At 47.1% G+C, this 23,713-nt stretch overlaps 1 protein-coding gene across 3 annotated transcripts in view; it reads right to left on the bottom strand.

Moving 5' to 3' along the window:
* CLPB (caseinolytic mitochondrial matrix peptidase chaperone subunit B) overlaps nucleotides 1–23,713 on the bottom strand; it is a 74,676-nt gene that overhangs the window by 4,395 nt on the left and 46,568 nt on the right. For 2 of the 3 annotated variants that reach the window (XM_038128499.1, XM_038128482.1), the window contains exons 6-12: nucleotides 23,535–23,632; nucleotides 17,356–17,470; nucleotides 10,409–10,486; nucleotides 8,166–8,221; nucleotides 5,048–5,092; nucleotides 2,948–3,109; nucleotides 1,100–1,256 (exon numbers count right to left, since the gene is read on the bottom strand). In XM_038128499.1, the coding sequence (XP_037984427.1) occupies nucleotides 1,100–1,256; nucleotides 2,948–3,109; nucleotides 5,048–5,092; nucleotides 8,166–8,221; nucleotides 10,409–10,486; nucleotides 17,356–17,470; nucleotides 23,535–23,632 (711 nt within the window). The remainder of the gene's footprint in view (nucleotides 1–1,099; nucleotides 1,257–2,947; nucleotides 3,110–5,047; nucleotides 5,093–8,165; nucleotides 8,222–10,408; nucleotides 10,487–17,355; nucleotides 17,471–23,534; nucleotides 23,633–23,713) is intronic. The other variant, XM_038128491.1, reaches the window with a different exon arrangement.

The raw sequence follows: 23,713 nt of genomic DNA, 5'->3' as shown, positions 1-23,713 counted from the left end.
TTCTCGATTGGTCAATGTGGGATGTTTCTACTTGGTGGCCAATCAAGAGGGCAGCAGCTCTCAGACTCTCTGGGAGTCACAGAACTTTGTTATTCATTCCTTTCTATTCCTGTCTCGCCTTCTGATGAATCTTTCTCTCTGTTTTTTGTAGTATAGTTTTAGTGTAGTCTTTTTGAATGTAGTATATATCATAATATAATAAACCAGCCTTCTGAAATGGAGTCAAGATCTCTCCTTCCCTTCACCAAGTTCTGACTACCCTGAAAACCACCGCATCATGCTAGCATCACCATTCATCTGTATATCCTCAGAGTTACCAGCAAAGGCACTGGACGCTGCACATCAAGTTGTTAATTTTTAATCTCAGAGACTGCCCTTGCTCTCCTCTTTCCCCTTTTATTACCTAATTCACATTTTGTGAAATTTTTCTCCAGAAGCCTGATGTATGAGGCCAGGGCTCCCATTCCACAGGGAAGTAAAATTCATTAAGCTCAGTTCTTTTGGGAAGGACTGAGAGGAAACAAAACTTTTCCTCTTTCATATGAGCACCTGAACCAGCCACGGTCTTTTGCAGGAGGCATTTGTAAGGGTCCCAAAAGAAAGAGAACGGTGAGTTGATAAAGAGAATCATGGAATCACATAAGAGTTTGGATTGAGAGGGACTTTAAAGATCATCCAGTTTCAATTCACATGCTCCGAAATCCTCATTATTTGACATTGTATCCTTCAGAGGAAGACTGCATCTTTAAGGCTCTGTCTAACCTCTCAGCCTTTCTCATCCCGTACTCACTTCCCTGGAAGTGTTTCAAGCCAGGTTGGATGGGGCTTGGAGCAACCTGGTCCAGTGGAAGGTGTCCCAGCCCATGGCAGGGGGTCGGAATGGGATGGTCTTTAAAGTCCCGTCCAACCCAAACCCTTCTGGGATTTCTTGACTTCTTGGCAGAGGAGCATTCCCAAGTCATGCGGACCAGTTGGACCAGTGGAGAGGGGACTGAAGAGTCTGGGTGTGCCCCCTGCCAAGGGATGGCTGAGCCGGTGTCAAAGTTGTATTAAGAGGGAGGGAGGTTCTTTAGGAATTTGAAGATTGAAACTCCAGTACCTAAGTTTTCTGCAATCCTTTTCTTGCTCATCTCCATGGCCTCTTGCCGGAGCTGCAGTGCGTGCTGTGCAATCTCCTCACTGGCCACATTGGAGGTCATGATGAAGATGGCATCCTTGCAGTCAATGGTCTTCCCCTTTCCATCTGTCAGCCTGCCCTGCAACAACAGCAAGATGACACCAGCCGTGTCAGCAGGTGCTGGAGGACATAGCCAAAACATCAGGAAAAAGAACATGGGTCCTGTTTTTCCCCAGAGTGAATTTAATTTTGAAGGGATACCCCAGGATTGAAGTGGAAGGAAGAAAGGAGCAAGGATGAGGTTGGAGAAGTCCTTGTCTCCCCATGAACGGCAGGAACTTCTCCTGCACATGGTCCAGGCCTGCCCCATCCAGAACAAAACTGATGGAAGTGCTGGGAGATACCTTGCCAGGAGGAGGGTTGGGCCAGTCCGTGTGCTTGTTCAGCCTGGAGAGAAGGAGGCACTTCTTGCTCTCTACAGCTCCCTGACAGGAAGTTAGATCTGCGATGGGGGTCTTGGTCTCTTCCCAGGTAACAAGGGACAGGACAAGAACAAACGGCCTCAAGTTGCACCAGGGATGGTATAGGTTTGGTATCAGGAAATATTTCTTCCCTGAAAGTGTTGTCCAGCCTTGGCACAGTCTACCCATGGCAGTATTGGAGTCCCCATCTCTGGAGATATTTAAAAGCCGTGTGGATGTGGCAGTTTAGTGGTGGGTTTGGCAGTGCTGAGGGAAGGGTTAGACTTGATGATCTCAGAGGGCTTTTCCAACCTCAATGATTTCATGACTGTGTGGCTGCCCATATGTAACTCCCCAGCCTTTGACCCTCTGCCTACCTCCCTGTGATGGTTTTAGGTCTGACACAAGCCCCAGGCTCAGGTCAGCACTAATGCTAATTCTATCCCTAACCCTGACCCTAACCCTGCCTGTGGCTGTGTTTTGGGCAGGGCAGAGCCCACAAATAACCATGTTATGGCTGTAACGGAGTGACCTGAGTAGCAGAGCTCCTCATCCCTGTGGGACTGATCACCTGGCAAGCCAGGGCTGCCCAGCACCACCACTGCAGAAGTGACATCAACCCTCAGCCCCTCAAACCAATCCAGGAACCTCCAAAGCACCAGTGCTCTTGATTAATAATATAAAAAAGAGAGGGAAATAAGGAAAAAAAGCAGCATCTCCCCAGGCTGTTTCTTTCCTCAATCCATCTCCAACAGCGGAGATCCAGCACACTGACACAAATCCTTGTTGGGTGCTTGAGATTAACATTTGGGTTATTGCCCTGTCAAGTGCCTGGTACAGGAATTGATTTCACATTGAACTGCTGCTGTGATGATCTATGCAAGAAAAATGGTGTTATTAATCCTTAAAACAAAAAAAACCTTCAAAATCTTCCAGCATGTTGCTCTGGAGTTTGGTGGCCTCTGAGGACAGACTGGGACCTTCAAAATCAACCAGAGAGCTGGAGAGTGACTTTGGACAAGGGCCTGGAGTGACAGAACAAGGGGGAATGGCTTCAAACTGCAAGAGGGCAGGGTTAGGTGGGATATTGGAAAGAAATTCTTCCTTGTGAGGGTGGTGAGGCCCTGGCACAGGTTGCCCAGAGAGGCTGTGACTGCCCCATCCCTGGAAGTGTTCAAGACCAAGCTGGATGGGGCTTAGAGCAACCTGGTCTAGTGGAAGGTGTCCCAGCCCATGGCAGGAGGGGTGGACTAGATGTGCTTTTAAGATACCTTCCAACCCAAACTCCTCCATCTGTCATCCCTCTCACCCCTCACTGTCACCTTCTGCATGCCCCTTGTGTTGATTCTAACCTCTAATGGGGATTTACCTCATCAAACAGCTGCAGCATGATGGTGAGCACATCAGGGTGGGCTTTGTCCACCTCGTCAAAGAGTACCACAGCATTTGGGCACTGCCTCAACTTTTTGGTGAGCTGTCCACCCTCTTCATGGCCCACGTAGCCGGGTGGTGAGCCGATGAATTTTGCCACCTGGGAGGAAGGAACAGGAAAGGTGAAGGCTGATCTGTGGACAATGGGAATGAAGCCCTTCTGGTAGCTTGTCAGGCTGCCACCACTCTTTGCTGCTGACAAAACAAATTCTATGTTCTTTTGACACCTATTGCACCCCAGGTATTCCAAAATCAGCTTAATAAGCATCAATTAAGCAAAATAAGGATTAAGCAATTCCCTGCCCAGAGCTCAAACCAGCAGAATCCAATGAGCATGCATGGGCAGGTGGGAAGGCACCAGCCCTGCTTTGCTATGCAGGGTCTGAGCAACCTGTCCGAGATGTCCAAGACCTATTTTCAACCTTTTTAGCCTTTTAAGAGCAAGAATTCAAAGGATTGTAAGTGGCAGGTGGTACTGGTGCAGAATCAAAGCCACAAGTAGGTTTTGTGGGAAGAGGTCACAAGTAAAATACTTTTCCCATGTCATCACTTCTTGGTATGTGTTTTTAAAAAACATTTAGAAATTTAGAAGATTATATAGAATAGTATTTCTGACAACAGGAAAGTTTTGGCAAAATGACAATTTTTGACACATAGTTTGGTGCATCTTACATCTACCCATGTCTGAGTGTCATCCAAAGTCACAGCCTGTTATCACAGAATCATGGAATGGTTTGGGTTGGAAGGGACCTATGTATGGCAGTCAAGCCCTGCTGCCATACACAGGGACACATTCCACTCCACCAGATTGCTTCAAGCCCCATTCAATCTGGCCTTGAACACTTCCAAGGATGGGGCAGCCAAAGCTTCACTGGGCAACCTGTCCCAGTGTTTTACCACTCTCATTGCTAGGACCTTGCTACTTTTTGGGGAGACAGAGCCCTCCAAAGGGAGGACTCAGGTCCAGGGGTGACCTTGGCAAGAATCGCAAGATTGGCAAGAAAACTTGGCACCTTGGACCTCCCATGGCACCAAAATCGGGCAAAAGTTGTGACTGGAGGGGTGGACTTGGCACCATTGTCCTGTATTCTGCTGGATTCTCCCCCTTTCCTACATGGAAGGTAGGCTGAGGCAAAGATCCCACACTGGACTTAGCAATGTTTTGGGGATAAGGGGTTTGGGGCAAGCTGTGCCTGCCTGGGCAATGCTAGGTGATGAACAGCATGTGGCTGTGCATTTCAAGATGATCCTCTGGGTTCCATCATCTCAGCTGCTCTCTCCCCAAGGGCTGACCCAACCCCAAGGGAATTCACAGCACTGGACACATATTGTTGAAGTTTTCCTTGCTCCTTTGTCTCTGCTTCTAATTTGCCTCAATGTCTTGGTTCCAGCCAGGACAGGGTTCATTTCTGCAGTAGCCAGGAGGGGCAAGGCTTGGACCTGGAGGATATTCTATCTTGCCTCATGTCATTGCCAGGAGCTGAGGGAAAGGAGTCTTCTGGGGAGAATGGGTTCCTTCTGGTCAAATAAGAGCAGCAGAAGGATGTGGAATATGTGAAGTAGCTGGTTCTGAGCTGGAGAGAGTGGCTGGGGGAGCGGGGCTGGGGCTGGGTTGGGTCAGTGAGCATTTTGCATGTGAATCTCCCTCTTTTACATACTTTTGCTTTTAATATTGTTGCTTGTTTGTTTTCTTATGTCATTTCTATTTCCAGTAAATTGTTGTTATCTCAACCCATGGCCTTTACCTTTTGAGCCTCTGGTTGTCTCCAGTCCACTGCCGTGGGGAGGGACAAGGGGAGGCAGGGAGTGAGTGAGAAGTTCCTGGTTTGGAGTGTCTCAGTGGGAGCACTAAATTGGGGAGTACCATGCCTAAACCACAACACTCAATTAAGGCTGCTTTCTGGCAATTTACTTGCAATTTAATGCAAAACTTGGAGCAACTCCTGTTGTTCTGCTGTGCTCCCACCCTGACACATCAAAATGCCCATTTTTTCTGGATTAAATTCGAAGCTGCTCCCTTCAGAGCCCATTTACTGACCTCATGCCTCTCCTGGAACTCCGACATGTCCAGTCTGATGAAACCCTGCAAGAGACTTAGAATGAGATTTGATCAATCTGTTCGCTGCCAGAGCTGGAGCAATACTGACAGGGCTGAAATTTTCCAAATAAAATAGATATTTTTGTGGTTCAGCTTTTTAGAAATCAATCACAAGAAGAATGCAACACCCCTCCACAAAAATCCAGCAAAAACCATAAAGCTGAGGTGAACTGGGCTTGTGGGTGATCACCTGAAAGAGAGAATAGTGTTAGAGAATTTATAGCTTCCACCCAAGTATCCATTTTGCATCTGAAAAGCTGATGATTCACTGCAGGTACTGAATGTTGTGATCACGGAGCTGTAATCCACATCCTAGATGGGAAAGAAACAGAAGGGAGGAAGAGGGAAGGGGAGGAAATAGGAATATTTCAGTTGGAAAGGACCTACAGTGATTCTCTCACCCAGCTGACCAAGAAGCCAAGCCTCAACTTCCCAGCATCATCCTGGACACAGTTAACCAGACATAACCACTATCCATGATGGAGAAGGAGACATCTCATCTGGACACGTGTACATGGCACACTCACGGACACCATCATGCAGGGATCCCAGAATTAGAGAACAGAATCACTGAACCTTTTGGGTTGAAAAAGTCCTCTGAGACAACAGAGCCAAACTGTTCCCTCAGCACTGCCAAGCCCACCACCAACCCACATCCCCAAGTGCCACATTCACACATCCACATGTGTGATCTCTTCAAGAATGGGGACTCCATTCCACTGCCCTGGTCAGCCTTTTCCAGAGCTGAGCAGAAAAAAATTTCCCTAATATCTAACCTAAATGTACCTTGTTGCAACTTGAGGCAGTTTCCTCTAGTCCTGTCATTTGTTACCTGGGAAAATCATGGAATAAGAGAATGGTTTGGGTTGGAATGGACCTTTAGGACAATCCCATTCCAACCCCCCTGCCATGGGTAGGGACACCTTCCACTAGACCAAGTGGCTCCAAGCCTCATTCAGCCTGGTTTTGAACACTTTCAGGGATGGGACAGCCACAGGTTCTCTGGGCAAAATATTCCCATGCAAAAATTTCCCTGAAAACTATTAAAATATCTACAAACTGCTCAGGGCAGAGCAAGATGGAAAAAATTGACTCTGTCTTGCAAATGAAAGGGGGACAGTTTCAGATTTTCCTTTCTTAATCTGTCAGTTCCTGTGTATTGTTGACCCTCATCAGAGCCTGTGGGGGTATGACCCCCTCTCATCCCTCATTAGGGGACCAACGGCTGGTTCATTCCTAATAAATCCCAGACTCCTGCTGCTATCAAATTAACACAACACTCAGGGTTTAACTGATTTCCTCATTGGATGTCTGGCCATGGAGCAGTTCCACGTGCGGGATAAGGGATGAAGGTGCTCTAGATCCAGGATTTAAGGCTTCTGGAAGGTGCTTATAGAGGCATGAGGAAAAGAAACCAGAATGGCCGTTTTTATAGCATTGGTTCTAGTTTGGTCTTTCTACACGTGTTGCTGCATTGTGTGTCCATTCACTGCTGGAGGACGTGGGGAAGAGGGATTCATCTCTGCACAGCTCTGCTTGTCTTTCCTTCTTTTCCCTGGCTCCATGTGGGAGAGAGCTAAGTACCTCTTACAGGTAGGCAGAGGCTTGAATGTGAAATATGGAAGAGCATGTAATGTAACAGAATGGAATGGAAGAAAATGGTATGGAAGAAAATTCCAATGGAATGGAATGGAATGGATTTGACTGGAATAGAATAGAATATTGGAATGGAATAAAACAGAACAGAGTAGAATACATTGCAATTGAATGGATTGAAATAATTGTAATGGAATAGAATTGATAGAATGGAATAGAATAGATTGGAAAGAAACAGAAAGAACAGAACAGATTAGAAATGAATGGAATGGGATGGAATGGAATGGAATGGAACGGAATGGAATGGAATGGGATGGCATGGAATGGAACAGGACAGGACGGGACAGAAGAGGATAGGGCAGAATAGAATAGCACTTCAGACACCACTGAAGTGTTCTCCTGCAAAGCCACCACCTCCATGAAATAATTCCAACCCATCTTCTCTAAAATCTAACCACTGGGTAACAAACTAAGTAATTCAAACTGCTTCTGGATACCAAACACTTCAGCACTTAAAATTTTGAGCAGGAAATCAATGTTGCATTGCTACAGTCCATACTGGCAGGATATGACAAGTGGTAGAGCTGGGGACATGGAAAACAGATTTCTGGAATTTTATCCTTCAAACAATTTACAGTGATATTAGTAATAGAGGCAAAAAAATATGTTCACAACACATGAAGTCAAAATTAGAGCAAAATTCAACAGGAAGCACAAATGCTACATTCATTTAAATTTTTCCAATTCAAATATTCTGGTAACAGACAGGAGCACAGACAGTGTACTGGGCTGATCCCACAGTGTGGGCAGCAGGGTGAGGTGGGGATTTTGCCCCTCTGCTCTGCTCAGGTAAGATCCCACCTGCAGAGCTGCCTTCACCTCTGGGGTCCAACATCAAAGGGATGTGGAGTTGTTAGAGTGAGTCCAGAGGAGGCCATGGAGATGCTCTGAGAGCTGGAGCCCTTCTGCTCTGGAGATTGGCTGGGAGAGCTGGGGGTGTTCAGCCTGGAGAAAAGATGGCTCCCAGAAGACCTTAGAGATCCTTCCAGGGCCTAAAAGGGCTGCAAGAGAAGGGCATGGAATGACAGGACAAGGGGGAACATCTTCCTACTGACAGAGGGTAGGGTAAGATTGAAGAAATTCTTCCCTGTGAGGCCCTGGCACAGACTATCCAGAGAAGCTGTGGCTGCCCCATCCCTGGAAGTGTTAAAGGCCAACTTGGATGTGGCTTGGAGCAACCTGGTCTAGTGGAAGGTACCCTTGCATTTGACAGGAGGGGTGGAACTGGATGAGCTTAAAACGCCCTTCCAACCCAGACACGTCTGTGACTCCATGACATTGACAGGTCCCTCTCAGTGCAGAAGAAGCCCTTTCTCAGGGCAGCACAGCCACACACTGAACCCCCTGATGACCCTCCCCTCATCCCTTTTACTGCCAGCACAAAGCTTGGATGAGCCACTACCTTTTTGATGTCCTTATGGATGTACTTGGCTGTCTGCTTGGCCAGCTCCGTTTTACCTGTTTCGGAGAGAGAAAAAAACCACTTGCATTACACCAGGTCTGTCCATCTTCTGTCTGTCCATCAGCTCTGCAAACACCAGGGCTGGAACTTCCTGCAACCAGTACATGTGTTTTCCTTGGGATGTAGGTACTGCTGTTTAATCTCCAGGATCACATTCACTGGGGTTGCCAGCCTGGGCAGGGGGAGCAGATGCATTAGAATAGTGGCACCTCTGCATTGGCTCCATCAGCTTTAATTGACTCTCACGTCATGGGAACAAAGCTCTTGATTATTTCCACAAAAAGATGTTGATAGATCAGAGTTTTGCTATATTTACCCTCAGTATTCCAAGTTCCTTGTGCAATGCCTTGTAATCTCCAAATAAAAAAAATCATGGAAATGGGGTGTTTTTTCTTTGCTTTAAATAAGATGACAGTAAAAAAATTCTGGGATTAGGAACAATCAGTAATGGAGCAAATCCACCCTGGAAGGCATTTATAGAGGCCTGAGGCATTTATTGAGGGTGAACACATGCAACAGCTCATGCCAGGCCATGTCCTGTTCTCCCAGCCCATCCATCTGGGAAAAAACTTCATTGAAGAGGCAGTTTTATTAAGTGTGGATGCCAGAAAACTTCTCTTCCCTGGCTGCTACTCCCCAGCATGACACTGTTGGCTTGGTCAGGTTGATCAGGGGAAGGATTGGGCCAATTTTGGCTCCTGGGGTGACCAGCAAAGCTGAGGTGCAGCCAGTGATCTGAGGGTTCACACTTGTCCCTTGCACACTTGTCAGCAGTGCATTGCACATGGATCCCTGTAGGATTTACTTGCACACTGAAAAATAAATGAGCAGGGATAGAAATACGTATTCTGAAGAAAAAAAACCCATGTGTTTTTAAAAGGAAATTAGGTTAAAAAGTACATTCTTACTGGAGTATTGTACATCTACCCACAGCTGCATTGCAGGGACAATAGATCTGATGGGCCAGATCGTAAATCACCAAAAAAAGGGCTACAAATACAGGAATTCATGGGGTGTGCTCTGCTCCACCTGATAAATCTCTGCCAAAATTTTGCATTTGATTTCAGTTTGAGCTTTGCTGACTTTGGATGATGCTGGATCAGAGCTCCTGATGTATAAGGATGCAAGAAACTACGCTTCCTATAAAAAAGAAAGAGACAAAAAAGAGAAGAGAAGAGAAGAGAAGAGAAGAGAAGAGAAGAGAAGAGAAGAGAAGAGAAGAGAAGAGAAGAGAAGAGAAGAAAGAAAAGAAAAAAGAAAAGAAAAGAAAAGAAAAGAAAAGAAAAGAAAAGAAAAGAAAAGAAAAGAAAAGAAAAGAAAAGAAAAGAAAAGAAAAGAAAAGAAAAGAAAAGAAAAGAAAAGAAAAGAGAGAGAAAAGCCTCCATGGAAGTCGATGGGAGTGGAAGAGCCAACAATTTACATCCCTGAGTCTTTAGATATGCTCTAGCAGGGCAATGAAGTATCAAAAATATTTTATCCTGGTTTTATACAGCTTTATAGCAACTTATTTGGAGTTAATGCTTGGCCTGTTCTGCAGCAGGAGCATAATCTCACCTGTGCCCCTTTAACCCCTCCAGCACTGGAGCATCAGCACCTTCTGGAGCCCTTTGGGAGGCAGTGGAGGCAGGAGAAGCCCTGAGGTTGTTCCAAATGTCACAGATCAGTTACTTTGAAGCTGTTTTGTTGTTTTTTTTTTTTTTCTACAACTAAAAGTCATTTGGACCATTTCATGAACTGATCAGCTGTCATGTGGCATTTGATTGGGCTGGAGGACAAATCTTATCGGTGTCAATAAAATCCTGTCATTCCAGAGCAATCTGTGCCCACAGGAGCAAACGAGCAGAGATTCAGTTTGCAGGCAGCAAATTCCTACTATTATCCCACCATTCCCATTGGAATAGAGGGGTTTTTACCAGAAAGTTGTTAAAGTAATACTTTTACTCTGAAAACTGCCCCTTTTTTGAGACTTGGAGGAGGGCTGTCCTCTGGGATAACTCAGCATGAGGCTGGATGTGACTGTGTGTGCTGGTGTCCAGCTGTGATCACCCTGCTGGACAATGGGTGACCTGCTGAAAGATGACAGTGTGTTTAACTGGTATTTTGTTCAGACCCTGCAGCCCTGCAACAGCTTCCACCCCTCTCCTCAGGGCTCTCCATCCCCCTCACCACAACCCAAATGTTACCTATTCCAGATGATCCCAAGAAAAGAAACACCAGCGGGTGCTCCTCATCATACCAGCCATTTTCCTTCCTCCGAATAGCTGCATTTGAAGACAATGAAAACAAAAAAGAGGAGGGGGGAAGCATATAAATCAATGCCACAAAGCAAGTGTAATTATCACTAAGTATACACTATGTTTTACTGCTCTCTACCCACTCCCAGTCCTCCCTGCCATTAGCGCTCTCTAATTTGATTAGCTAGCCAAGGCCCCAGAGACACCTAATAAGGTTAGCATGGATTTGGAAAGCTGCCCAGAGCAGATTTCGGATAAAGTTTTCCAGGATGTGCACTCAGCGTTGCCAGGGAGATGACGGAGGGGGGGGACAAGGATGGATGGATGGACAGAGGGATGGAGAGGCACTCTGCCTCTCCAGCTCCCAAGTGCAACCTTTCTGTGAGGAAAAACATCAGTTTTGAAGAGGTTTATAGGTTATTTCTGGCATGGAATAGGAAGAAAGAGGTGGCTGAAGGTCACAAACGCTCTGAACTGGTGGAAGGATTGGGAAAAGTGTGGTGATTATCTCAGTGCCTCCCTGGATAGTGGCATCCAAGTGCATCCTGGGTGAGATACCAGTGGAAAATTTTACAAAAAGCCAAGAGCCCTGATTCCTTCCCAAACTCCCAGTCCGACCAGCACAGCCCTTTCTCAGGACAGACGTGGATCTGCTGTGCAGAGTGGGTGATAGTTCCTATCCCCATGGGTGCCCACGGCTCCCCAAGGTACTCTTCAGCCCCCGCAGAGCAGCCTGAGGCTCTGTGAGTGTGCTTGTCAAACCAGTAACATCATTGCACTGGGCTTATTTGAAGGAGGAGGAACTGCTTTTGAGGCCAAAAGACCAAATCTCATCCTCTGCTGGCTGGATCTGGTCTCTGGAACACAGAAGTGGTTTCCCTAGATCAGACCAGCTTCTAGTTCAATGTGAGAGATTAACTGACATCCCAGCCTTTCTGCTTTATCTGCAGTATTTCAATCCAGCCTGTAAATCTTGTAAGGTGTTTTGTAAAAGAGAACATGCACTGTACAGTCTCAGGACCCCTCAGACCCAGTAAGGTCTCATGACTGTCACATGGCACCCCCAGACCCAGCCGAACCCAAAATGTGGCACATTAGGAAGCAGGGCATGAAAAAGGCAAGATGCCCAAAAATTGTAACTGACAAGGAATTTGAAGGTAGTGAGGGAAAATAGCAGCACTGGAGGTGGGATGAGCAGAATGAAAATACTGGCAGAGCTGTGGCTTAAAGCTCTTGGAATGCTGCTGCACACGGGCATGGCAAAGCTCAGCCTCTGCTGCCTTTCAGTGGTGTCCACAGCAAAAACAGGAATAAAGCCAAGAAAGAATAAACCCACTTCTCTTTGTGACCGTCACCCTCAAAACACAGCTCCCTCATCTTCTCCTGGCCACTATCCTGGGTCTCAGCCTCTGTCCTTGTGCCTCAGTCCTGTGACTCCCTTGAATGAGGCACTGGCTGGCTCTATGGGGAGCTGTGGGTTTGTTTTCTTCCCTGAGGTGGCAGAAGAGCACAAGAGTGGCTTTTAAAACTGCAGAATTCTTAAATTCAATCTCAAAGTCAGTCCATAAAACCCTTTTCTTGATGGAGTATGGTAAATAGAAGACACCTAAAAAAAGGCATCCTCGGCATGGCATGCCAAGAGTTCTTCCTGCACGGGAGAAGAAACTGACATGGGAAATAAACAGTGCCATTTTGCACATAAAAAGAATTGCATATGAAAATATTTAAACAATATTTCCATTTTGCAAATAATAAGAAATGGAATGTCCCAGTCTACAGCCTGACGTGGAAATGCTGCCTCTGCCAGCAGGGACACACTGGGAAGATGTTAAACAGCAGCAGCTCAAGTGAGATATTCCAGCAGCTGGAGTTTATAGATGGATGGAGAGGTCTCATGGGAATTTGGAGCTGCGAGACCTGCATGAAACCATGCTCCTCAGAGTCCATGCTTGTATTCCAGGAGACCCAGCAGATCCAGTGAGGATTAGGAAAACAAGAGCAAAGTCTCACTACAAGAACAAATCAATGAGCTGAGGTTAATGACGAGGGGTGTGAGGAGTGACCTGACCACAGTCATTAAGTATCTCCCCAAGAAGGCACTGAACTTGCTCAGCTACAGAGAAAATTAAGGTGCTCCAGGGGCTGGAGCGAGAGGATCAAACTACAAATAAAGCAGAAGAGTTTTAATAACAAAGGTGATTAACCACTGCAGCCACTTAGGAAGAGAGTGGGACTGAATTTCTAATCCTTGTAAAGTCTGCAGGGAAAGTCAGAAGGGCTTCCCAAAAGGCAATGGTAGCTCAGGATGAAGATGAAGGTTTGCAATGCTGTCCAAACATCAAAAAAAATCCCCAATTTAACCTTAAATCCAAGGCATGTAGAATCATGTAACTGTAGAAGGGTGTGGGTGGGAAGGGTCCTTAAAGACCATCAGTTCCAACCCCTTCAGAAATGGGACTGAGTGCTGGGATTGTGCATTTAGTGGGAGCTGAACCACAGTGCTGCAAGAACTTGCCATTCCATGCCTGGACACAGGCAAATGCATTACCTGTCCCCCTGGCCATGCTAATGAGTCCTGACTCCTGCCAAGGCTTAATTAGCTTGGGCACAAGGCCAGATGCAGCACTGGCTGGTGCCTGGCTCCATCTCACCCTGCCTGGGCATAACAGCACAACAGACCAGCTTGGCTGCAGCCAGCAATCTGGTTCTGTTCAAAATTCTGGGCAAAGACTGGTGGGAATCCCATCCTGTCCTTCAGCTGCTCCCTGGCCATGTCATCCCTGGAAACAGCCACCGCAGGAGATGAAGAGGAGAAAATGCTCTGCCACTGACAGGGAGGTGCAGAGAAGGGTCTGTGCTGCATCCCTCTGTGTGCCCTTCCCAGCACTGCACATGTTCCTTCTCAACCCTTTACAGCAGTGAATGGGAGGTCAAACACCTGGGGTGGGAAATTTCATAAAAACTGATGGGGAGTAACACAACTGCCAATAATTCCTGAAGCTATCTCAGCTAAGATAATAATGGTAATAAAAGTAATAAACTTCTGCTTTGGGGCATGGAGTGACCACTTACAGGGTCAAGCACATTCAGGGTCCAAAGACAGTGGGGTTAAGCGCTGCCTTCTTCCCCTCCCCTCTGCAGCAGGATGCCAGAGTTTATGGATAAATACTCAAAGCAACTCCAGGGATATAAAACATCCCCTAAAAAACTACATAAAGTTAAGAGCTTAGATTCAGCATGTGATCTCTGTCAGAAGATGCTGAGCATCATATTTAGGAAGAAATTCTTTCCTTTGAGGCTAGTGAGGCACTGGTACAGGTTGCCAAGAAAAGTTGTGCCTGGAAGGCCAGGCTGGAACTAGGCTTAGAGTGACTTCGTCTAGCAGAAGGTGTCCCTGTCCATGTCAGGGAGTTGGAATGAGATGGGCTTTAAGGTCCCTTCTAAGCCAAACAGTTCCATGGTCACTAGTCAGCAGGTTAATCAGATCAACAGAGTGATAAGGTGTAAATGCTTTTCTACAAGCAGCCTGAAAATGATGAGCTATTCCAGCACACAGCACTCTTGAAGTTTGGAAAACCTTAAAAAATCTGGATATCCCCAGGGAAGGGACACCACTCCCTAGGTTTTACCACTAGGGCTGGAGGAGGCTCTCTCAGGCTGTCTAGTGCAGTGTTCAGCTTCAGGAGTAGGAACAAAAGCCCCATCCCAGGGTAGTGCAGTGCTCAGCTTGAGCAGCAGGAACAGAAGCCCCAGCTTGGGCCAAAGCAGAACATCAGTGCCAGTTCCAAGGATGAAAATCTCAGTTAGAAAAGCCACAGAAGCACTCTTCTCCTTGAAATCTGCACTGTCAAAGCAGCTGCTGGCCACGCTGACCGCTCTTCATTGTCACCCAAGCATGAAATCCATGCTCTGCCTCTGGGAAAGCTGCCCCCTTCCTTCCTCCTGGCATAAATAAATAAATAAATAAATAAATAAATACCAGGAGGGAGGTCACACTGCTGTGCTGAAATCTCATTATGGCATTCAGCCCCAATGTCCAAAACAAGAGCCTGATGATGATGATGACGCTGGGGCCTTCTTCTGCGGAGCTGTTCCTGGCATTGCTGCCGTGCTCTTGCTTTATTTCGTCCATCTGTAACAGTGTGACTGCAGCCCTGCGTCTCCAAGAGGCCCTTCAGCCCGCTATTGAACTGATAAATTCACTGTATTACTTTACACAAATCAATACCCCAGCAGTTATCAGCACTTGATGTGACTGAAATTGGTTTCAGCCAATTTGTGAGTGTAATAAATGTCCATTTATCAAATCAATTCATTCTGCGGGGCTCCTCGGCCCGTCCGGGTTTGGGGTACTGCAGGCCAAAGGCTCTGGGGCCAAACCCATTGTGGGATCACTGCTTCTATCCATGTACTGCATTGATGCTCCAGGGTGCCCAGCATTCCTAAAGAAGCTCTCTTCCAGCCCTGCTGCTGGTGGTTCAGGGTTACAGAACCCCAAATTAGATCGAAGCTGTGTCCTCGCAAAGTTTCACCTGACCTGCAGGCAGCAACACACATCAAAAAACAGCCCTCATAAAGGATCCTATATTGTCCAAAATAACCCCAGTTTCCTTTGGACCAGAGCAGGATGATAGTCTTCCTCATCCATTTCCCTGCAGTTTTGAAACACTGACTGATTTTCAATATCATAGCTGCTAAAATTGGGAATTTTATCATTAAAACATAGATTTTTCTGCACTACCCTTTCTTCAAAATCCCTGAAAAATAAACAACACTTTTCCTTTCTTGCTCCTTATTCAGCTCCAGGAAGAGCTGGAACAGATTGCTTCAACTCTCAAGGTTTATTCCCCCTGAAAAGGGGAAGTGGTAGGTTTGAACCACCCTACTTCTAAGTGAGTACTGATTGGCAAACATGACATATCCATATAAAAAAGGTATTCTTTACCTCGCGTAATATTTAGGATATTAGACCAAAAAAACCCACACATCACACACATATATATATATATGTATATATATATATATATATATATATATATATATATATATATATATTTGGGAAAAATGCCTCCTTTAGCTTATAACCTCAGAGAGGAGATGTTGCTGGTCCCTTCTGCTTCCTCATCTTCCAGTGAAAAGACAATGCAGCCCTAATCAGATCCAGAGCTCAACCATTTATGGAAGTGCCTGGAAACACAACCCTAAGCCTTTTAGCTGCTCATTTGTATGTACCAGTTAGAGAATCCCAGCAGTTCCTGAGATGGCAGCAATGACCTGCCTGTTACTGATGTCAGGAGATGGAATATTGAATGGGGATTTTGTTAAGATGAACCGAATATCTACACCAATTGAGGGGGCTGGCCAAGCTGCCTCCCACCATCAACCAGTCAGGCACCGGTAGAAACCTTGTACGCTGGGAGATGCCCAGTTACCATCAGTTAACCATCATCCACCTTCTCCCAGACCTGTCCTGCTCCACATATCAGAAAAGAATGTTGCAGGGCTTGGATATATCCTATGGAGGCAATGGGGAAGGATTTTCCCTTTGTGGCAGTGATGCCATGCTGTTGGGGCTGTGGCTGCAGTGAGTTCCCCACCAGCATTCCTGGTGCATCCCCTTGCAGAGGGTTGCTGGGATAACAGCTGAACTTGGTGATCTTAGAGGGTTTTTTCTAAATTATTCCATAATTCTGTGACTCCATTCTATCCACATCACTCCAGACCTTGTGCTTCTAACCCCAGATCACACATTCCCTTTGTATTCTGGCTAAGCCCCTCTGGAGACTGTTTGGATCATGCACCGAGTGACGGATTAAATCCAATTATTCAATTAAGGCACCAGTTATAAATTAAACATATCAGGCAGGCTTGGTGGATCTGAAGATGTGTATGGCAGGTCTGCTCACCAGCAAATGGCAGTGGTGAGGGCAGAGTGGAGGGATGCAGGGTCCACAAAGCAGCAGGAAAAACAGCTGGGCACAAAATAAATAGCAAAGATAGAGAGGAAGTGCTTGAGAAAGAAAGTCCTGTCTTAAAATTCATCCTTCTGGACCGAAAACAAAAAGAAAAGAAAATGAAAAGAAAAACTGGACAGAAGGGAACGGGAGGTGGGGGGAGGAGGGGACAGAGAGTCTCCCACTACCTTTTGGTCCAATATCCTGAGGCTGTAGGGGTATCAAGCACATTCCCTATAATTCAATAAGAAAAACCTCCATAAAGGCAAGGACGTTAATGCGCAGAAACGCCACCTGTGTCAGGAACAGGCACTGCCCATTAATCACAGCTCCCCAATTAGCTGGGCTGCTGCCCCCAGGCACAGCCGCTCTCTGAACACACAGGGTGGCTGTTGTTTTTGCAGGAGTGTAGACTCCTTCCCCGCTCCTTCCCGGCTCCTTCTCAGCTCCCAGCCCACACTGAGCTCCTCTTTGTTAATGAAAGGCAATGGGTTTGTGATTCTGCCAGCATGTCCCTTGTGATTCTGCCCTGGCCTCAACAGCTCTTATTTTGCTGTCCCATTTTCAGGCATTAACTGGGATGCACGGATGGGTCAGGAATTATTGACAGGATCCAGAGGCTTTGGACTGGCAAATCAAACCCAGCCCAGATTGCTGGAGCCTTGATTACATGGAATCACAGAAGGGTTTGTGTTTGGAGGGAGCTCATCTCATTCCAACCCTCTGGCATGGGCAGGGACACCTTCCACTAGACCATGTTGCTCCAAGTCCCATCCAACCTGGCTTTAAACAATTCCATGGATGGGACATCCACTGTGAATTCCCCAGCAACCTTGCAAGGATGCCCAGAGGCAGCCTCAGATCAAGGCTTGAGGCAACAGCTTGTCTTCCCTGTGGAGCAGGTGTGGGAGGGCAGAGTTGGCAGCATGTGAAGGGTCCTACCTGCCCCCACCGTGGCTATGGCATTCTCCTGACCAATTATGTGCTCTTTTAGCCGCTGTTCTAGTGGGAATCTCCGCCGTTCCTCCACCTCCCTCCTGCGCTGCTCCTCCTGGAACTGTGGAGGGAAGAAAACATAGGTATCAGAGACTTTACAGAGCATTGGGTCACTACACAGATGTCAGAGCCCTGTATGGGGATCTCTCTGACATGGAGCCAGAGTATCCCCAGGGCAGATGCAGTTTGGTCTGGATGCACCAGCTCTAGCAAGAGGAAATTTCTGGATCTGTCATGGGTGGAAGCTGGGGCGGGTGGGAATAGGGATCCTGCTCTGCTGATGGGAAACCAGACCCTGTGCTACCACTGTACTGGTGACAAAGAGGGAACAATGGCACTGCTCAACAGCTCTTAACTATTAGGTGCTGTTTATTTGGGGAAATAAAGTCATAAGACTGTTCTACCTAGATTTGTCTTCCTACCCTCCAACCATTTCCTGTTCAAAGACTCCAACCAGATCCTGCAGAGATGGCAGAGTATCACTGTGCCTTACATCCAAGAGAGTTGGAGAGGGACTTTGGACAAGGGCATGGCGTGATAGGACAAGGGGGAGCCTTCCCATTGAGGGTTAGTTAGATGGGATATTGGGAAGAAATTCTTCCCTGTGAGGGTGGTAAGGCCCTGGCACAGATTGCCCAGAGCAGCTGTAGCTGCCCCATCCCAGGCAGTGTCCAAGGCAAGTTTGGATGGAGCTTGGATCAACTTGGTCTAGTGGAAGGTGTCTCTGCCCACAGCAGGGGAGTGAAATTAGGTGAGCTGTAAAGTCCCTTCCCACCCAAAACCTGCGATTCTAAGATCTTTAGAAAGGCTGCTGAGCACTGTTCCTGCCACAAGCTGAGCTCAGACATTCCCAACTGAGACCACTGCCTTGGGAAGATTCATCCCCCAAAGCCAGACTCAGATGAAGACAGAACACAAAGAGCACATGGAGTTTGCCAAGTGAGTAACTGCACCCACAGAACAGTCCCTGTCATTGAACCCATCTCACCAAGGGGAAACACCCTCCAACAAAGCCAGAAGGCAGGTGCCAAAGCTGCAGTAAGATCCAGCTGCTGGAGCTGGAGAGGATAACCCCCAGCCAGGCTGCTGACACCTCCTGGGCTAGCAGCGATTCTGACAGAAGTTAAAAAATAATAAATAGTGAACAATCGAATTTTGGTTGGTGCTATCAGCCTCACGTGTAACAGAGATGCCATCAGCCCTGATCCTCACACAGAGCAGTAACTTCCCTGCAGATCCCAGTGGAGCAGCTCTGGGACAGACATCCTGCCTGCGCTGATCCCCCCGGCACTGGGTACGACCTCACCATACATCTGTGTCTGTAGGATCCTGACAAATGTGTTCTCTCTCCCTCCTCTTTGGCCTTTTGGAAGATGCAGGAATGTAATCAGTGATGTTAGGACACCCAATGATTCCCATGGGTTTATGAAGAGTGGGTAAGATGTGCAGGAAGAGAGGGAAGGGATATCCATCCTCTGCAATGCCCTCTCCCTCTCTTCTTGGAAAACTGACACAGTACAAGTCCTGCGTACAAGTACTGTTTTCTGCTCAGGATCTGTTCTGGAGAGCCCTGCAGTCATGCCAGCTAATCAGTGGGCCAGAAGTGCTAACACAGCTCCTAGCTGGGTCATGAAGCTGGCCTGGAGCATCCTGAGCATCTGCCTTAGCTTACACTGTACAGGGGACACCGGGACAAGAAAACTCACCAAGAAAAACATATTTTAGATCTATTGGTGACAGAACCTCCAAGAAAAAGCCCCGCTAATCCTGGACTTTACATAAGACACAAACTTCTCTCTCATCTGCTCCCATCTCCATGGAGACACATCCAGCTGTTCCCACCTTCTCGCTTTGTGGTGTGCAATGGTGTTGGTGGGGATTGTGTCCTTACCCTCCGTCAGCTGATCTTCCATTGTCCTGATGACCCTTGCCTAGCTCAGCATCAGCACTTAAGTGGAGCACAATGCTGTTAGCTGCTTGGAGAGCAATGCAGGGAGCATTGCTGTGCTCTTATGTTGGAGGCAAACAGACTTCTGCACTCAACCGGGTTAAGAAGTTCTCCTGAAGCAAGGCCAAAAGCATCAGAAATCTTAATTTTCAAAAAGAGAAGGACTCAGTGTGTGCTTTGGCAGGTGATAACAGCTGTCTGCCTGTCACTGGGGTAGGCATGGCAGTCATGGAGTCACAGAAGGGTGATCTTAAGAAACCTTATAGACCATCCCATTCCAACCCCTTTGCCACAGGTAGGGATACCTTCCATGAGACCTGGTTGCTCCAAGCCCCATCTAACCAGGCCTTGAACACTTCCAGGCATGGGGTAGCCACAGCTTCTCTGCACAATCTGTGTCAAGAGCCTCACCTGACAGGAAAGAATTTCTTCCCAATATCCCATCTAATCCTGCCCTCTGGCAGTGTGAAACCATTCCTTCTTTGCCTGTCCCCCCAGGCCCTTGTCCAAAGTCCCTCTCCAGCTCTCTTGCAGCCTCTTTAGGCTCTGGCAGGGGCTCTAAGGTCTCCCTGGAACCTTCTCTTCTCCAGGCTGAATACCCCCAATTCTCTCAACCTGTCTCCAGAGCAGAGGGGCTCCAGCTCTCAGAGCATCTCTATGGCCTCCTCTGGATTTGCTCCAGCAGCTCCATGTCTTCTGATGTTGGGAGCCCCAGGGTTAGAGGCAGCTCTATAGGTGGGGTCTCACCTGAGTGAGGGGCAAAATTCCCACCTCACCTACTGCCCATGCTATGGGATCAGCCCAGGACACAGGGGGCTTCTGGACTGCTAGCACATGTTGTTTTAAGGAAGAAAAGTGGAGAATAAAATAACTGAACTCTTTAAGAGCAGGAGGGGTAGAATTATCTGCTGGGTAAATGCTCTCTTGAGTCCAGCACCAATAAGGAAACCTGCCCTGAACAGTTTGAAACTTGCCTTGGTTTTTATGCTTAAGTAATAGTTGGAGGAGAGAAAGGAAATATATCTCTGGAGCTGTTCCTGAGGAAGATGATTGTACTTGTATATAAACCACCAGACTGCCAAGCCAGCCTGTGATGAATATTCAGCTGGGGGGAAACTGGTGCTCCCGGGGTTTCATCCTCCCCAGCAGCCACATTCCACCGAGAGTCTTTGAGAATTTATTGCTCATTTTAATCACTGCTAGAGAATGAATAGGCAGAACTATTATGGGATAGACATATCCCATAGATTTTATTTACATATCCTTGTGACAGAATAACAAGGAGTTTTCATATGTATTTTTAATTTATTTTGATTTCCTTTATTCTTTAAAAAAAAAAACAAACCAGAACTCTGTGTGTGCTTTTCCTGAGCTTAGACCTCACTTGCCTGGTCTTGAGAGCTCTTGAGCTGATTCCCAGTGCAACACAGTCTGAAGAAATTAAAATAAGCACTCGAGTATCTATGACTAAAAGGGAGGGAAAAGCACTTGAAACTGGTGTCTTCCCTCTGTCACTGGAGGAATAGCAGCACCTGGACTGAGCTTGGCTCTTGCAAGTCTGTCTTTGCCATTCAGCTCCTCTTTGCCCCCTGTCAGACCCATCTGGTGACCTCCCTTGTCTCCATCAGTGTCTGATGAAGGATTTTTAAGGAATATTTCAGCTAGGAAGGGCATAGAGTTGCCCTCTCCCTTCTGGAAGCAGCAGTGTGAGACCTCCTGACCAGAAGCTGGTGTCCACTTAATCCCAGCCACCACCTTTTGATAGGCCTTTCCAAGAAAACAAACCTCCAGCTGTGACTCACATGCTTCTTTTAACATCCTGAACATCCTCAGGTTGCTGGTTTAAGCACATTTCATGAGAAAAATGTCTCTTTTGGTTATTCGAAAGCTGGCTGTTGGCTAATCTGGCCACAACCTTCTATGTGGAGTTTGGAGCAGTGAAAGCTCATTTTAACCTTTCTTTAAACCCACAAGAATCACCTCAAGATTTGTTTGGCCCTTCCTATGGAAGAACCCCTCTCCAGACCTCCACAAAGCTATCACAGCTTAGCTCATGTCACTGACATTGTCTAATCAGGGCTGATCAGTTTATATCCTGTTTTCCTTTAGTATTTCAAATTCTTTTTTTCTGTAAGGTAAAAGACACTGTCAGTCTTTGCAGGTTTTATGCCAAGGTTTGGTTCTGCTGGTGCTGTGCTCATGAACCTCTTCCCTTGGGGAGTTTTCTCATAAATGCAGCCATACTTGAGAGGGATGCTGGAGGAATAATGGATAACGAAGCTGATGAACATGGATGTACTCCAAGGGCTGTATCACCTCTGCTCTGGAGACAGGCTGAGAGCTAGGGGTGTATACCCAGAGAAGGGCAGGCTCCAGGGAGACTTTAGAGCCCCTGCCAGGGCCTAAAGGGCCCCAAGAGAGTTGGAGAGTGACTGAATAACGGTGTGGAGGGATAGAACAAGGGGGAATGGCTTCCCCCTGGAAGACAGAGGGCAGGATTAGATGGGATATTGGGAAGAAATTCTTCCCTGTGAGGATGGTGAGGCCCTGACACAGGTTGCCTATAGAAGCTGTGGCTGTTCCATGCCTGGAAGTGTTCAAGGCCTGGTTGGATGGGGCTTGGAGCAACCCGATATAGTGGAAGATATCCCTGCCCATGGCAGTCGAGTAAAATGAGATGAGCTTTTAAGTTCCTTCCTTCATGATTTCATGAAAACCTGCTCTCAGAGCTGCCATAGTGACCACATACTGGCTGACCACAAAAAGCAACCATCAGGACCACAGAGGACAGCCATGGCAGCATTTCCTTTGCCAGGAAGGAGTATGGAGAGCCCCAGAGGAAAGATCACTCTGTACCTACTAAGGACAGAGGTTTATTTAGCACTAGGGAATGTGGTTTTGAACTCCTGCCTGAGTGATGACTTTAAGAGGTGAGCACAGACAGTGCAGCAGTTGACACCTGGCGGGTTTATTTCATGGTAATACCTCCTAAGTGCAGTAATTGACACAGTTTTAATTACCTTCATCCTCCACTTGCGGTAAGTTCTTAGCCTCAGGTTTATAGCATGCAAGTTTAAATTCCAAACCCATAGGACAAACACTGAGATACACAATGTCAGAGGAACTTTACAGCCAGGAACAAACCTGGTCCCCTTATGCCTCAGCTCCTGCTCTTGTGGTCTGGTGACAAGGGAATGCCCCTTATCTGGGAGTCCCCTGCCCTAGCTGATCTGTGCTGCTTGGAGAGATGATGCTCACAAGGCATCACAGAAGGGTTTGGGTTGGAAGTGATCTTAAAGTTCACCCAGTTTCAACCCCTCCCACGGGCAGAGACACCTTCCACTAGACCAGGTTGCTCCAAATGCCATCCAATCTGGCCTTGAACACTTCCAGGGATGAGGCATCACTTGCCACTGCTGTGATGGCTCTCCTACCCATTGATAATTCACTGAACAAGGTCTCTTCCCAGGAATTTTAAATCCCTGAGATCTAGCTGCAGATCCCTCATTATCTAGTAGCCTACTGCTCCACAAATGTACTGATTCCTGGCATTTTTATTGGAACCATGATGACAAATGTGTTTCTTTTCCTTCTTTAAAGCAAATGGGACATGGAGGCTGAAGGGATGAGATCCCACCATGGAAATGGGTGCTTTTTACCTTAGGTTGGTGCACATGAACACCTGGATCCCAGGCCACAGCTGGACTCTGATTCTCAGCCCTGCTTGTTTGACAGACAGTTTCAGAAAATACAGTAAAACAGGCTCTGGATTTTACTGCATCCAGGGGTTACGGAGCAGCATTACTGGTCCTGTGCAGGTCACTCCTGAGTGAGAAATGGTAACTTGGAAGAGGTGGGCACAGCCACAGTTAAAATACTACAGAAGCAGATGTTTTTCCTTATGCATCACGTTCTTAATTTTTACAGACTTATTTTGGAAAAGGATGGAGCTGTAGGGGTGGTAAGGTGGTCTTCCATTGCTTGCACCCTAAAATCATAGCATCATAAAATGATTTGGGCAGGAAAGGAGCTTTCAGATCATCGAGTCCAGCTGCTCACCCAGCACTGCCAAGGCCAACACTAACCCATGTCCTCATGTGCCACATCCACACGACATCTTTGAAATTGTTCTTGCAGTGGGAAAGGAAACCCAAACTGGCCAGAATCTCAGTCTCACCTTTGCCTCTGATGCTCTCAGAAGGTTCATGACCTCTCCTTCACGGGCGTAATCCAGGGGCGTGTGTCCCATTTCATTCTTCTGCAGGGGGTTGGCACCTGACAGCACAAGAAATGAGTAAGATCAGTAGCTCAGAGCTCAGTCTTGGGGCAGAAGGAGCAGGTAGCACATCCTCTCTG

This window comes from Motacilla alba, chromosome 1 (genome assembly GCF_015832195.1).
Source record: "Motacilla alba alba isolate MOTALB_02 chromosome 1, Motacilla_alba_V1.0_pri, whole genome shotgun sequence".
NCBI classification, from domain to species: Eukaryota; Metazoa; Chordata; class Aves; order Passeriformes; family Motacillidae; genus Motacilla; species Motacilla alba.
The sequence above is the reverse complement of the archived record's forward strand: the minus strand, read 5'-3'. Positions and strand labels throughout refer to the sequence as shown.